The 14,258-nt window shown below is 42.0% G+C and overlaps 1 protein-coding gene and 1 long non-coding RNA gene across 3 annotated transcripts in view; both read left to right on the top strand.

Moving 5' to 3' along the window:
- Window positions 1-6,508, top strand: LOC147576138 (uncharacterized). Its single transcript, XR_015241802.1, has 3 exons — window positions 1-967; window positions 3,681-3,750; window positions 4,581-6,508. It is a non-coding gene; the product is annotated as an uncharacterized LOC147576138 (long non-coding RNA).
- A 6,865-nt stretch (window positions 6,509-13,373) lies between these two features.
- Window positions 13,374-14,258, top strand: part of PCGF6 (polycomb group ring finger 6) — a 35,239-nt gene continuing 34,354 nt past the window's right edge. For both annotated transcript variants that reach the window (XM_086680768.1, XM_025917994.2), the window contains exon 1: window positions 13,374-14,110. In XM_086680768.1, the coding sequence (XP_086536894.1) occupies window positions 13,754-14,110 (357 nt within the window). In that variant the 5' untranslated portion in view covers window positions 13,374-13,753. The remainder of the gene's footprint in view (window positions 14,111-14,258) is intronic.

Below are 14,258 nucleotides of genomic sequence, written 5' to 3'. Positions count from 1 at the left end.
GCGTGATTGCGTTTTCGCCACATGGAGGGCGGGGAGGAGCGTTTTACGACAGCTTGGGAAGGCAATATACGGCAGTAGGAGGGGCGAGAAAGAAGGCGAAAAAGAATGGGAGCAAGAGCACTTTCAAAAGTGAGTGACAGAAAGGCAGGAAGTGGGAGGTGGCGACCGCCTATAGCGTTTGCGTGTAATAATTACCGTTTATTTCAGACCAGCTATTTTTAGGCACTGTGAGAGGTATTTTACATTTTATGACCTCCTTTAATTCAACACTCTTATAAGGGAGTGTTAGCCTCACTTTAAAAGGTGACTGAACCGAGACCCAAAGAGGTTAAAATAACTTGCCAAAGTCAGGCAAGAAGAAAGTGAGTGTCAAGATTCCAATCCAGGTCTCTTGTAAACGTAGCCAGAAGGAAGCTTCTGAGATACTGGTAATGTTTTATATTTTGATCTGGGTGGTAGTGACTTTTTTTTTTCAACTTTTACTTTGTAAAAATTAAGCTACACGCTTTAAGTTTTGTGAACTTTACAGCATGTATGTTATATATAGTTGTTATTTTAAATTTTGGTTTAGTTTATTTATTTATTTTGAGGGAAAGAGCGAGAGAGAGACAGCAAGCAGGAGAGGTGTAGAGAGTGAGGGAGAGAAAGAATCCCAAGCAAGCTGTCTGCACTGTCAGCGCAGAGCCTGACCCTGGGCTCAGATTCACGAACCGTGAGATCATGACCTAAGCCGAAATCAAGAGTTGATGCTTAGTGGACTGAGCCACCGAGGTGCCCCTAAAAACAATTTTCTTAACGTTTATTTTTGAAAGACAGACACAGAATTCCAAGCCCGCTCCAGGCTCTGAGCTGTCAGCACAGAGCCCAACAAAGGCCTGAGCCCATGAACCTGATATCGTGACCTGAGCCAAAGTCAGAAGCTTAACCGACAGAGCCACCCAGGCGCCCCTATATATTTCAATCAAAAGTTGAGTACCTAAGTTTTGTCATTGAGAAATGTGTACGTTCTGTATTCATGCTATGTTATCTTTTGTTACAAATAAACTGTATTTTAACCGTGTATTTAAAATATTATTTGCCGTTTTGTAATGCTTCACAGGTTATAAAACACTGCTGCATATTTTATCTCATTTGAATCTCACAACTCTGGGGCTAGATGCAGACAAGTGAGCCAAGGGAGTTGGGAAAATCTAGCACAATTATTCAAGTTGTTGGTTTTTAGGTCTTACTGGCTTCCTTCAACGATATTTAGTAGCTGAATGACCTGGAGCAAGTTACTTAACTCAAGTTGCCCAATTTCTAAAATAGGGATAATAATTGTACCTACCTCACACAGTTGTGTAAAGATTAAATGAGATAATGTATATATAATACCTAACATGTAATAAATAGTTGTTGGTTACTTTTCCTTCACCTTAAAAGGTGTCCTGTAAATGTTTGATAAAGTCCAATTATGATGTTCAGGGTGATATTAAGACTGAAATATGAAGCTTAACTAATTGCGTATCTAAAGTAAGATTATGGAACATGGGGGAAGAGAGGGTGGAGGGGAAGATGAGCAGGAGTTGGTTAGCATTTACCCAGCACTTACCAACAGAGAGAGAACCTGAATCTCTTATGAGGTGGGGAGAATTTGTCCTTTTCCTTAGGATCATTCAACTAATTTTTCTGATTCAGTATTCACTAATTAACTTGATAATTGGTAAATTATTGAGCACTTAGGTGAGGGATGCCATGAATAACAAGCCCAGGCATGTTTATTGTTCCCTGGGAAGTTACTTTACCCCCTTACGAATAGTAAATTAGCATTCTGGTGCAGACATTAGTCTTGAGAATCAGATCCTGGAAACTGGATCCATCTGAACAGCTGAAACCCGGATAGTGGGACTCACGAAAGTACAGCCACCCCTTTTCCCTCTGTAGGGTCTACCTTTCACCTAGCTTTGTCCCTTAAGTTCCAAAAAGTCTCGGTTGGAACTTTATACCACAGTAAAGTATATTGAATAACTGCAAGGCCCACTTTTAATTTTTGTTTCTCTTTTCCCTTTTTTTTTTTTTTTTTTTTTTTTACTTTATTTACCTAGAGGTGCCTGGGTGGCTCAGTTGGTTGAGCATCTGACTTTGGTTCAGGTCACGATCTCAGTTGGGAAGTTCAAGCCCCACATCAGGCTTGTTGCTGTCAGCACAGATCCTGCTTTGGATCCTCTATCCCTCTCTCTCTCTCTCTCTCTCTGCCCCTCTCCTGCTCACACTTGCTCTCAAAAATAATTTAAAAATTAAATAATTAAATAACTAAATAATTATTAAAAATTATTAAAAATTAAATAATAAATAATTTAAAAAGTTTTTTTTAATTTTTTAAAAGTTTATTCACCTATTTTTAGAGAGAGTGAGTGGGGGAGGGACAGAGAGAGAGGGGGAGAGAATCCAGAACAGGGAAAGCCCAATGCAGGGCTCGAACTCCTGAACCATGAGATCATGACAAGAGCCAAAATCAAGAGTTGGGTGCTTAACCAACTGGGCCACCCAGGTACCCCTCCCCTTCCTTTCTAATCCCTACTCTCATTCTCCTTCTGCTCTCTTCTTGGGGTGTATTAAGAAGTCAAGTGTCAATCTGTATCTTGTTCCTTTACAGAAGAGGTACTCTTTCTCTCTGGTTGTTTCTCTTTCTCTTCCATGTTCTTTTACTCTTCATGTGTCAAGGGTTGGACTTTTCATGTCTATTCTGATTGGACCTTTATGCACTCGTTCAATCTGAGATTTTTTTTTTTAATTCTGGGAATTTGGAAACATATCTACAAATATTTTCTCCTTTCTATTTTTCTCCTTCTTCTTGTATTCTTATAGTACAGATATTGATACTTTTCTTTTTTTTTAATTTTCTTTAAAGTTTATTTATTTTTGAGAGAAAGACCAAGAGAGTGAGCAGGTGAGGGGCAGAGAGAGAGGGAGAGAGAATGTCAAGCAGGCTCCAGGCTGTCAGCACGGAGTGCAATGTGGGGTTCAAAACTCACAAACCATGAAATCATGACCTGAGCTGAAACCAAGAGTCAGACACTTAACTGACTGAGCCACCCAGGCACCCCAATGCTTTTATTTCTATCTTCTAGGTCTGCTTTCACATTTTCATATTTACCCCTTCCTATACCTTCTAGAAAAGTTCCTCTACCTGATGTTTCAGTGTAATCATTCTCGGCTGAGATCCATATTACTACATAACCCATTTATTGAATTATTTACTTCAACCATTATATTTTTCATAGTATTTTGAATTGGTTATTCATGATTTATTATCCTGCTTTAACCCATTTGGGAGATTTTGTCCCTCCTGGGGACATTTGGCAATATATAGAGACGTTTTTGGTCGCCACAGCTCACGGTGGTGCTGCTGGCATCTAACCTGTAGAAGCCAGGGATGCTGCTAAACTTCCCACAATTCACAAGACAGCCCCATCCCACCACAGCAAAGAATTATCTGGCCCAAAATGTCAATAGTGCCCAAATAGACAACCCGTGATGTAACCAATATGAACTCCTTTCTTTTGGGGGATATTATTTATTTAAATTTTCATCTGATGCACTTAATCTGTTTTAACTAGTCTAAACTCTTCAGTTTCTCACTTCAATGTGAGTTGCACCTGCTATATCTCATTACTTTTCTCGATTAATTTGTATTTCAGTGGAGCTATAAGCTACCTTGGCTAATATGTATACCCAGAGGGAGAGGCAGAAGCCCAGCATTGGAAAAAGGTGAGAGATGCACCAAAAGGAGGAAAGTCTATAGTGTCACTGTCTGGGCTCCATCACCCCATTTGCCAATTCACACGCACACATGTGCACACACACACATCCTCAGGATTTTCACAGTTTTTACAGATGTGTCAATTTGGGTGCCATCTCAGGTTGGGTATGATGGGGAGACCAGCCACCAGTGTGAATTTACCATCTTGTTTGGTTCCTAAGTTTAAACTCATACCAGGGGGATCAGGCTGAAAGTTCCAACCCTCTAATCACATGGTTTTTTTCAGACCTCATCCTGAGGCTATCTAGGTGTCTTCAACCTCCAGTCATCTCTTCAGCATACAAAAAGACACTTATTACTTAAGAGATTCCATAGATTTTGTGCCTTATATGCTGGGTGTGGGGGAGACCCACAGAGGCCAAATGGATATTTCTCATTACGTCACAAATAGTTTTACTATGTCCTTTCCAATGTCCTTTATTGTGTGCTTTTTATTTATTTTTCTTGTCTTATTGCAGTAGCTGGGACTTGCAATATGGTGTTGAATACGAGTGGTTAGGGGAAAGTAGACATGCTTGCTTCATTCCTTATCTTAGGGAGAAAATACTTAGTTTTTTATTATTAAGTATGATGTTCACTGTGAGGTTTTTATAAATGCCCTTTATCAAGTTAAGAACGTTTCTGGGTAGTGGTATACTTTGTATCTCAGTTCTTAAAACCTGTGTAACATTGATTAGGCTCAGATCATGTATATGCAGCTTGAGGATAAGCCCAACTTTATACGACCATTTTATTGATCTCCTTAATCTCCCCAACACTTCTCTTTCTGGTCCTCTAGCTGGAAAAGGGAGTGGGCTTTAATTTTCTGCTCTGCTGTGTACTACCTGAAAATGCAACTACTGTGGAGCCAAGAAGCAAGAGGATATACAGTGAAAACAGTGGTGGGGACGCCCCCTTGCTCTTGGGACCAGAGTTCTCCTCTCAGAGTTTTAGGTGCCTGCCTAGCCTCCACTGTCATCCCACATCCATTGCCACGATGGACCTGCCTATGGACTGGTGTGGGAGAGAATGGAAAAACAAAAACAAAGGAAAGTTTGGATTTCCCTCATTCTTTGTGACCTACAGTGGTCCCCTTTCCTGCCCCTGAAACCATGATAGAGGATTTCTCTCAGAGTTCTATCTTACATACCTGGTGCACAGTTCTGAATTTCAGCTTGTGTTTGAGTCCAGGCCAGGAGATACCAGAGGAAAAACAAAATGGGAAATGCAGTGATGGTTCAGTTGTAGTTAGAGTTCTGGTTGCCTTCCCCAATCTGCCTCTTACGAATTGCATTCTAGAGTCAATAGATAGCTGTTCCATGCATTCTGTCCAAAGCTTTTACCTGTATTCAGTGAGAAATACAGAGTGAAGCACTTAATTATCACAACCCAGTAATCTTAGCTACATTGGTTGATACGTATTTTAGTTTATATTTTGTCTTATCATTAGAGAGTTTGAACATCTTTTCATATTTTGGCACTGTTTTTATATTACTTTGGGGGATTAAGTTTTATCTTTGTCCCCTAATTTTTAAGTTTTTTTCATCTGTTTAGCATATTAGGTCCTTACCTGAGATATGTGTTGCAAATACTTTCTCCCAGTTTGGCCATTGTCTTTGATACTGTTTATATTTTGGGGACCATGCAGAAGTATTTTTTATGATGTCAAACATGTCAACTTATTTAATTGCATCTGGATTTTGAATCATAAATAGACTTTCACCTAAGTTAAAAAAAGATTCACCCATGTTTTCCCCTAGAGCTTATACATTTTCCAATGAGCTCTCTCATTGGTTTGGGACTGAATCTTGAATATGATGTGAGGTATGAGTCTTTTTCAAAAGTGTTTGAGAAATCCCACAACTGGAGCACCTGGCTGCCTCAGTCAGTACAGCATGTAACTCTTGATCTCGGGGTTGAGAGTTTGAGCCCATGTTGGGTGTAGAGATTACTTAAAAATAAGAAAACCTTTCTAAAAAATCCCACAATCTTCTCAAGTTTGGCAATTCACTAAAAGTATTCATAAGACTCAATTGCAGGTTATTCTCAAGGCTAAAGCATATTATAGCTAAGGATGCAGAGCAAAAGCAGCAGGAAGATGTTCATTGGCAGAGTCCAGAGAGGCCAAACACAGGATTTTGCATCTTTCCCATCTAGGCCCACACAGACATGCTTTCTCTCTACCATCAAATTACAGAGACAAATATGGGGCACCTGGATGGCTCAGTCCAACTTCGGCTCAGGTCATGATCTTGTGGTTTGTGACTTTGAGCCCCCGCGTTGGGCTCTGTGCTGACAGTTCAGAGCCTGGAGCCTGCTTCAGAATCTGTGACTCCCTCTCTCTCTGCCCCTCCCCCCTTCATGCTCTGCCTCTCTCTGTCTCTCAAAACATAAAGAAATGTAAAAAAAGACTTTTAAAATTTTTCACATGCCTATAACCCCTCAGTGATTTCTCACCTCATTTATAATAATATGCAAATAGTTTCCCTTGGTTCAAATCTGCTGCTTACTTGAAGCCTCTGTCTCCAACTTATCTCCCATTCATTTGCCGCACACTTTGCTTAGGCAACTCTTCCCCTCCACCTCCATTTTCTTACGGTTGACTCCTATTATACCTTCTCCACAGGTCTATCGACTGGTGTGGTAGTTCACACTTAATGCTAGGATATTAATTGTTCTACGGTTGGGGTCAGCAAACTATAGCCCACTGTCTTTCTTTAGAAATAAACTTTTATTGGCACAAAATCAGAGTTATTTGTTTATATATTATCTATGGCTGTTTCTGTGCTACAGCAACAGAGTTGAGTAGCTACAACAGAGGCTACTCAACTGGCCCATAAAGCCAAACATATTTACTATATAGAACTTTACAGTTGGGGAGCCTGGGTGGCTCAGTTGTTTAAGTGTCTGACTCTTTATTTGTGCTTAGGTCATGATCCCAGGGTTGTGGGATCAAGCCCCACATTGGGCTCCATGCTGAGCATGGGGCCTGCCTGAGATTCTCTCTCTCCCTCTGTCCCTTTCCCCTACTTTTGCTCTCTCTCTCAAAGCAAACAAACAAACAAACAAAGTTAAATAATTAAATAAATTAAAAATAAATTTAAAGAACTTAAAGGGTGCCTGGGTGGCTCCATTGGTTGAGTGCCGACTTTAGCTCAGGTCATGATCTCTCAGTTCTTGAGTTGGAGCCCTGGGTTGGGCTCTGTGCTGACAGTTCAGAGCCTGGAACCTGCTTCGGATCCTATGTCTCCCTCTCTCTCTGCTCCTCTCCCACTCAGTTGCTTGGATGACTTATACAAGATATGTAAAAGTGTTCATTTTCAACTGTTGGCTAAAGGACTCTCTACCTCTGTGGACCCAAACTGATCTTAAGGAGATTGTTGCTCTGTTTCAGTATCTTCCAGTGGTTTGCCATAGGCTGAGTCCTTTTCTTTCCTCAGTGGCCCTCCTGATAGTAGTCTCAGCCAAGAAGAATGGGTTGCCCTATTGTGCAGGTCTAAATTGGTCTATTGGTCTAAATTAAGCTAAACCAACATTTAGGACCTATCCATATATCCATACCCCTACCCCAAGTGACAAAATTTTGCCTTATATACTTTAAAAGATTTGGTTCTCAGAACTATCATTGGAGACATTTCGTTAGCGCACACACACACACACACACACACACACACACACACTTTAATTATTATTTTATTTTTTAAGGGTAGAAAAGGGCTATCTAACATTCTTTAACACATGATAATGATGTGCACCAGACATGTATCTGTGGGTTCATGAAAGCATGTCAGAAAAAAACTGTGCTTAATCTTACTCTTTCTTTCTTGGGTTCAGTGTCATTTTACATGAAGGCTTATTATTATTATTATTATTCAGGAATTATTTCTATTGTACAATTTTTATGACCTCTTTTTTTTGTCTTCCAAGTCTTTAAACATAATTTTGAAAAGAAAAAAAGAATGTATCATTTTCATATTTGCTACTGTACCCTCACTGTTTTTAGCTTTTACACTTAAGTCCATGATCCATTTGTGTGTATGTGTTTTAAGTAGGCTTCACATCCAGCACAGAGCCCAACACAGGGCTTGAACTCACAATCCTGAAATCAGGACCTGAGCTGATGGAGCACCTGGGTGGCTCAGTTGGGTAAGTGTCCCGATCTGGTTGGCTCAGGTCATGATCTCACTTCTTGTGAGTTCAAGCCCCATGTCTGAGCACAGAGCTCATTCTCTCTCTCTCTCTCTCTCTCTCTCTCTCAATCTCTCTCTCTCTCTCTCTCTCTCAAAATAAATAAATAGGGGCACCTGGGTGGCTCAGTCAGTTGGACATCCAACTTTGGCTTAGGTCATTATCTTGCAGTTCGTGAGTTCAAGCCCTCATCAGACTCTCTGCTCTCAGTGCAGAGCGCACTTTGGATCCTCTGTCTCCCTCTCTCTCTGCCTCTCCCCCGCTGGCTCTCTCTCTCAAAAGTAAACATTAAAAATTTTAAAATAAATAAATAAACTTTAAAAAGCTGAGATCAAGGGGCGCCTGGGTGGCTCAGTCAGTTAAGCATCTGACTTTGGCTCAGGTCATGATCTCGTGGTCCATGAGTTTGAGCCCCGTATGGAGGTCTGTGCTGACAGATCAAAGCCTGGAGCCTGCTTCAGATTCTGTGTCTTCCTCTCTCTCTGCTCCCTCCCTGCTCATGCTCTGCCTCTCTCTGTCTCTCAAAAATAAATAAACATTAAAAAAAAATTTTTAAGCTGAGATCAAAAGTTGGATGCTTAACCAACTGAGCCACCCAGGTGCTCCAAGTCGATCATCCATTTCAGCTAACTTTTGTATATGGTAAGAGGTAAGGGTCCAACCTCATTCTTTTGCATGTGGCTATCCAGTTATCCCAGCACCATTTGTTGAAATTCTTTCCCCTTTGGCTGTTTTGGGAACTTTCTCAAAAACCAATTGACTACAAATGTGAGGGTTTATTTCTGCCTTCTCAGTTCTATTCCATTTGATTTGCGCATCTATCATTACGCTAGTACCACAGTGTTTTTTATTATTGTAGCTTTGTAGTAGTTTCAAAATTGGGATGTGTGTGTCCTTCAACAATGTTCTTCTCTTTAAAGATTATTTTGCCTAGACCTAATCAACATTTTGTAACAACAACAAATGAGTATATTCATCCACTGCCTTTAATTAGATTTAGTATAGTTATTACAAACCTTTATAAAGGAACTCTAAGGAGTCTGTTTTAGATGGGGTATTTGGAAAAACAAACAAAAAACACGTTTTAATTTGGTAAGGTACCATGATGCTAAATACCTTTGGAATCTGACTTTTCAGAGGAATCTAAAGTTTGATTTTCTTTCACAAATACAATTTGTTGTATAACATCTGAAGACATGATCTGTAGGACTTGAGCAGCAATGCAGAATTTTAGATCATTAGCCATGTGATCCTTGAAATTAAGACAAAGCTATGAGTTTCAGGAACCCTCACCATGTTAGCAAATCAGCACAAGAAGTAGGGTAAATAATAATATTTACAAATCAAGTCTAGACCTAGATTAGAGTCTATATTTTGGGTCAGAGTTGTATCTAATTATTTATATAACATATTCATCTGATGATTTGAAACTGTTTTAATAATACTTTTTTTGAAATGAATATTGATACCATAAAATCCTTTGTATATTTTTTAAATTTAAGTAATCTCTACATACAACATGGGGCTCGACCCCAAGATCAAGCATCACATGCCCTTCCAACTGAGCCAGCGAGACGCCCCAGTCCTTTACTAAAACAAAATTTTTTAATGTTTATTTATTTGTTTTTGAGAGACACAGTGCAAGCAGGGGAAGGGCAGAGAGAGAGGGAGACACAGAATCTGAAGCAGGCTCCAGGATCTGAGCTGCCAGCCAGAGCCCGACACGGGCTCAACTCAAGAACTATGAGATCATGAAGTCAGATGCTTAACTAACTGAACCACCCTGGTGCCCTGATTTTTTTAAATCTGCTTTTAAAAATTAAAGACTTTGGTGAATTGTTTATTTACAAAGAGTATCAGGAAATCGCTGCAAGTCCCAAGGAACATTTAGGGGTTTCTTGATTCCCCAACCAGTCCCACAATATTGCTCATGGATCTGCTTTAAAAAGTTTGTACCCAAGGGGACCTGGGTGGTTTAGTCAGTTAAGAGTTTGACTCTTGATCTCAGCTCAGGCCATGATCTCATGGTTTGTGAGATTGAGCTTTCAGTTAGCTCTGTGCCAACATCACAGGAACCTGCTTGGGATTCTCTCTCCCCCTCTCTCTGCCCCTCCCCTGGTTGCATGCTGTCTCTCTCTCTCAAAATAAATAAGCTTTTAAAATACATAAATAAATAAAAATAACAATTTTGTACCCAGAGACCCACTATCCTTCACAATCAACATTTATAATCAAGCAACAATTGCCATCTCCTAGTTAATTAATGTGTGAGCCCTTCATAACGGTTTTTAGATATGATTTTTTTTTAATGTTTATTTATGTTTGAGAGGGAGAGCATGAGCAGAGGAGGGACAGAAAGAGAGAGGGAGACAGAATCCCAAGCAGGCTCCACGCTGTCAGCACAGAGCCCAACACAGGGTTCGACCTCACAAACTGCCAGATTACTACCTGCACCCAAATCAAGAGTCAGATGCTTAACCCACTGAGCCACCCAGGTGCCCCTCTTGTTTTTTTAAGTAGGCTCCACACCCAGTGTGGGGTTTGAATTCACAACCCCGAGATCCAGAGTCGTATGCTCCACTGACTGAGCCAGGCAGGCACCTCTAGATAGGCTCTTCTGTTTGAATATCAAAGCACCCCCCCCCCAAAAAAAACCCTCTAATACTGATGTTTCATCTTTTCTACAGCATCTCTGTCAGTCTAATTAATTATCATGTAAGGAGTGCAATTACTCGTTGTGTAGGTCCACTTCTGCTGTTTTGTATTTACACCATTTTAACAAGTTAACATTCAGGGTGAGTTCTGGCTCAATCTGGGACATGATTCAATTCTGGTGCCTTGTCAAAATGTAAAGGTCCCAGGTAAGTGCCCCAAATATAACTTTGATGTGGAAACACACTTAGATCATAATGGAGATACAAAAAAATCCTCATTTTATGAAATAGATACATTTTGGAAGGCCTCACATATTATAAATATCACATAGTTAAGCCGTTTACCATATGGATTAGTCGTTCTACCAGAGAAACATAAGTACTAGGACACATATATATATTTTTTTTAATTTTTTTTTTCAACGTTTATTTATTTTTGGGACAGAGAGAGACAGAGCATGAACAGGGGAGGGGCAGAGAGAGAGGGAGACACAGAATCGGAAACAGGCTCCAGGCTCTGAGCCATCAGCCCAGAGCCTGACGCGGGGCTCGAACTCACGGAGCGCGAGATCGTGACCTGGCTGAAGTCGGACGCTTAACCGACTGCGCCACCCAGGCGCCCCAGGACACATATATTTATTAAGAGATTTATTACAAGGAATTGCTTTAAACAATCCTGGAGGCTTGCTAGGCAGATCTGAAATCTGTAGGGCAGGCCAATATGCTGGAAACTCCTGGGAAGGATTAATGCTGCAGTCCTCAGGAAGAATTTCTCTTCCTCAGGTGAATCTCAGTTTTACCCCTAAGGGTTTCAACTGATTGGATAAGATCTGTTCAGATTATATGGGATAATATCTTTTACTTAAAGTCAACTGATTGTAGATGTTAATTACATCTATAAATACCTTCACAGCAATACCTAGATAAGTATTTGAATCACTGGGTACTATAGCTTCGCCAAGATGACACATAAAACTACCTTTCACACCCTAGGACCCACAAAGCCTGCAGATATTTCTGTTTACTAACTAAACTGCTACCCCCCGTGGCAGTAATGCAAGTTCATAATTCAGTTAGCTTGCCAGATTTGAAAATGTGCAGATTCTTGATTACATTTTAAAAATTTTGAGGATTCTCAATATTTCACACTCTACATAAAATATAATATTAATAAAGTAGGCTCCGCGCCCAGTGCAGACTCCATTGTGGTGCTTCAACTCACCACACTGAGAGCAAGACCTATATCTGATATCAAGAGTTGGAGGCTTAACTAACTGAGCCACCCAGGCACCCCACACTACAAAATTTTATGATTAAAACGCATGGTACAAGTAATTATTTTGTCTTACAATGTTGAAAGGTGAAAAGCTATGCCTTTATCTAATGTAATCAGGTGGAAGCTCTTACAGTTTTAGGGCCATGTAAGGAGACTATCTCAGGTGTCTATGTCCCTTTCAATCTCTCTTCAACCGTCCTCTTTCAATATCCTAGTCCAGTTCCCATCCCCCTTCCTCGAGGCTTTATACTCTTCCATATAGGAGGAGACATTTCCTTTCTTCCACTTTTTGAATCTTGCATACTTCAGTATCTTAGGCTTGACCAGATTTTGGCGACTACAGAGGGAGAGGGAGAGTCTAGTCCAGGGGCAATGGGTGCTCATCAAGTCAGGTTCAGTTTTCCCCAAATAAGCATAATGACTTGATTTCCTCACCAGTTCCCTAAGAAGTATGTACACCACTCCCAAATTAGCATTGATTTTACTCAGTGACAACACATTCTCTCTCAAGTGTGATCCCCCACCCCCAGCATTATTTCGTTAAGGAGCTTTTAACTCCTTTCTGAATCCAGCTTACAAGCATCATGACATTAGCTGGCACTATGTTAGCAAGGATAAACTACACCAACGCCATATCTCTTTCATAAAAAAATTGGGGGGTGGGGGGTAGGAGTGCATGAATAGGTCTCAGTTCCTGCTACAATAGACCTTTGGTAAATATTTGTTGAAATAAATATAATGACTTTCTTCTATGTGATAGGGACTCGAGGATGGTCTTTAAATGGTGATTAAATGTCCATCCTATGGCAATAAAAGATTTAATTCCTCCAAATAAACTTACATATTTCAAAATAGAAATGTCATACTTCCTCATGGAAATAATCTTGGATGAAAGAAATGCGCAATCGCCACTCAAACTTAGGTCATTATGGTTCATAATACGACATCATGATGGCACCTATTTCAGTGCTCTGCGCATCAATCCATACAGACAGAATACTGCTGTCTGGAATGGTAACAATTTTGTCATTTTAATTTTTTTTAACATTTTTAAATTTACTTTTGAGATACAGAGCACAAGTGGGGGAGGGGCAGCAGAGAGGGAGACAGAATCCCAAGCAGGCTCCAGGCTCTGAACTGTCAGCACTGAGCCTGACCTGGGGCTTGAACCCATGAACCATGTGATCATGATCTGAGCGGAAGTCATATGCTTAACAATTTAATCATTTTAAAAAAGGGAGTGAAGGGGCGCCTGGGTGGCGCAGTCGGTTAAGCGTCCGACTTCAGCCAGGTCACGATCTCGCGCTCCGTGAGTTCGAGCCCCGCGTCAGGCTCTGGGCTGATGGCTCAGAGCCTGGAGCCTGTTTCCGATTCTGTGTCTCCCTCTCTCTCTGCCCCTCCCCCGTTCATGCTCTGTCTCTCTCTGTCCCAAAAATAAATAAAAACGTTGAAAAAAAATTAAAAAAAAAAAAAAGGGAGTGAAGAGGGACAACCGAGTGACTCAGTCTGTAGAGCACGGGACTCTTGATCTCAGGGTTGTAAGTTCAAATCCCATTTGGTGTAGAGATCGGTTTAAAAAAGCAAACTGCTTAAAAATTAAATGAAATTAAAAAGGAGTGAAGAGAGCATCAGCCTTCCAAAGTGAAAACTTGATTCTTCTAAATGCGGCCATGGGCCCCACCCTATATGCAGAACGGCTCAGTGCACGCCCAGGTTTAGGTGAGGGCAGCGAACCACATTTCCCAGCGGCCCTGCAGGTCTCTCGCGCCTGCGCACTGGCAGCGTAGGCAGGTCGGCAGTACTCCCGCGCTAGCCAGCCACTGGGTCTCGTCTCGACCGGCCTCTAGCCCCGGCATGGAGAGGGTTTCGTTGGCGACGGGCAGCGCGGGAGCCGCCAGGGCCGAGGGAGCTGCGGCCATGCCGCCCCCGCCAGCCGTGTCCCCGCCTGCCCTCACCCCGGCACCCGCAGCGGGGGAGGAGGGCCCGCCGCCTTTGCCCGAGGCGGGGGCTCCCGGCTGCTCGGGCGCCCGGCCCCCAGAGTTGGAGCCGGAGCGCAGCCTGGGCCGCATGCGGGGCCGCTTCGAGGACGAGGACGACGAGTTGGAAGAGGATGAGGAGCTGGAGGAAGAAGAAGAGGAGGAGGAGGAAGAGATGAGCCACTTCTCGCTGAGGCTGGAGGGAGGCCGGCCGGACTCCGAGGACGAAGAGGAGGTATTTATAGCCCCTGCCTGACCACGCCGGGGCAGAGGGGCCTCCGGGACGAAGCCCGCCCTCCCCGTCGAGGGCCGGGCCGCGCGTCCCCGGCTCGCCGTTGTAGCCCTTGGCACTCGCGTCGACCTCCACCCCTCCCTGCTCTACC

This window comes from Puma concolor, chromosome D2, assembly GCF_028749965.1.
Source record: "Puma concolor isolate L17-30 chromosome D2, mPumCon1.1.hap2, whole genome shotgun sequence".
Classification (NCBI taxonomy): domain Eukaryota; kingdom Metazoa; phylum Chordata; class Mammalia; order Carnivora; family Felidae; genus Puma; species Puma concolor.
Note: the sequence above shows the minus strand (reverse complement) of the source record. Positions and strands in the feature narration are given on the sequence as shown.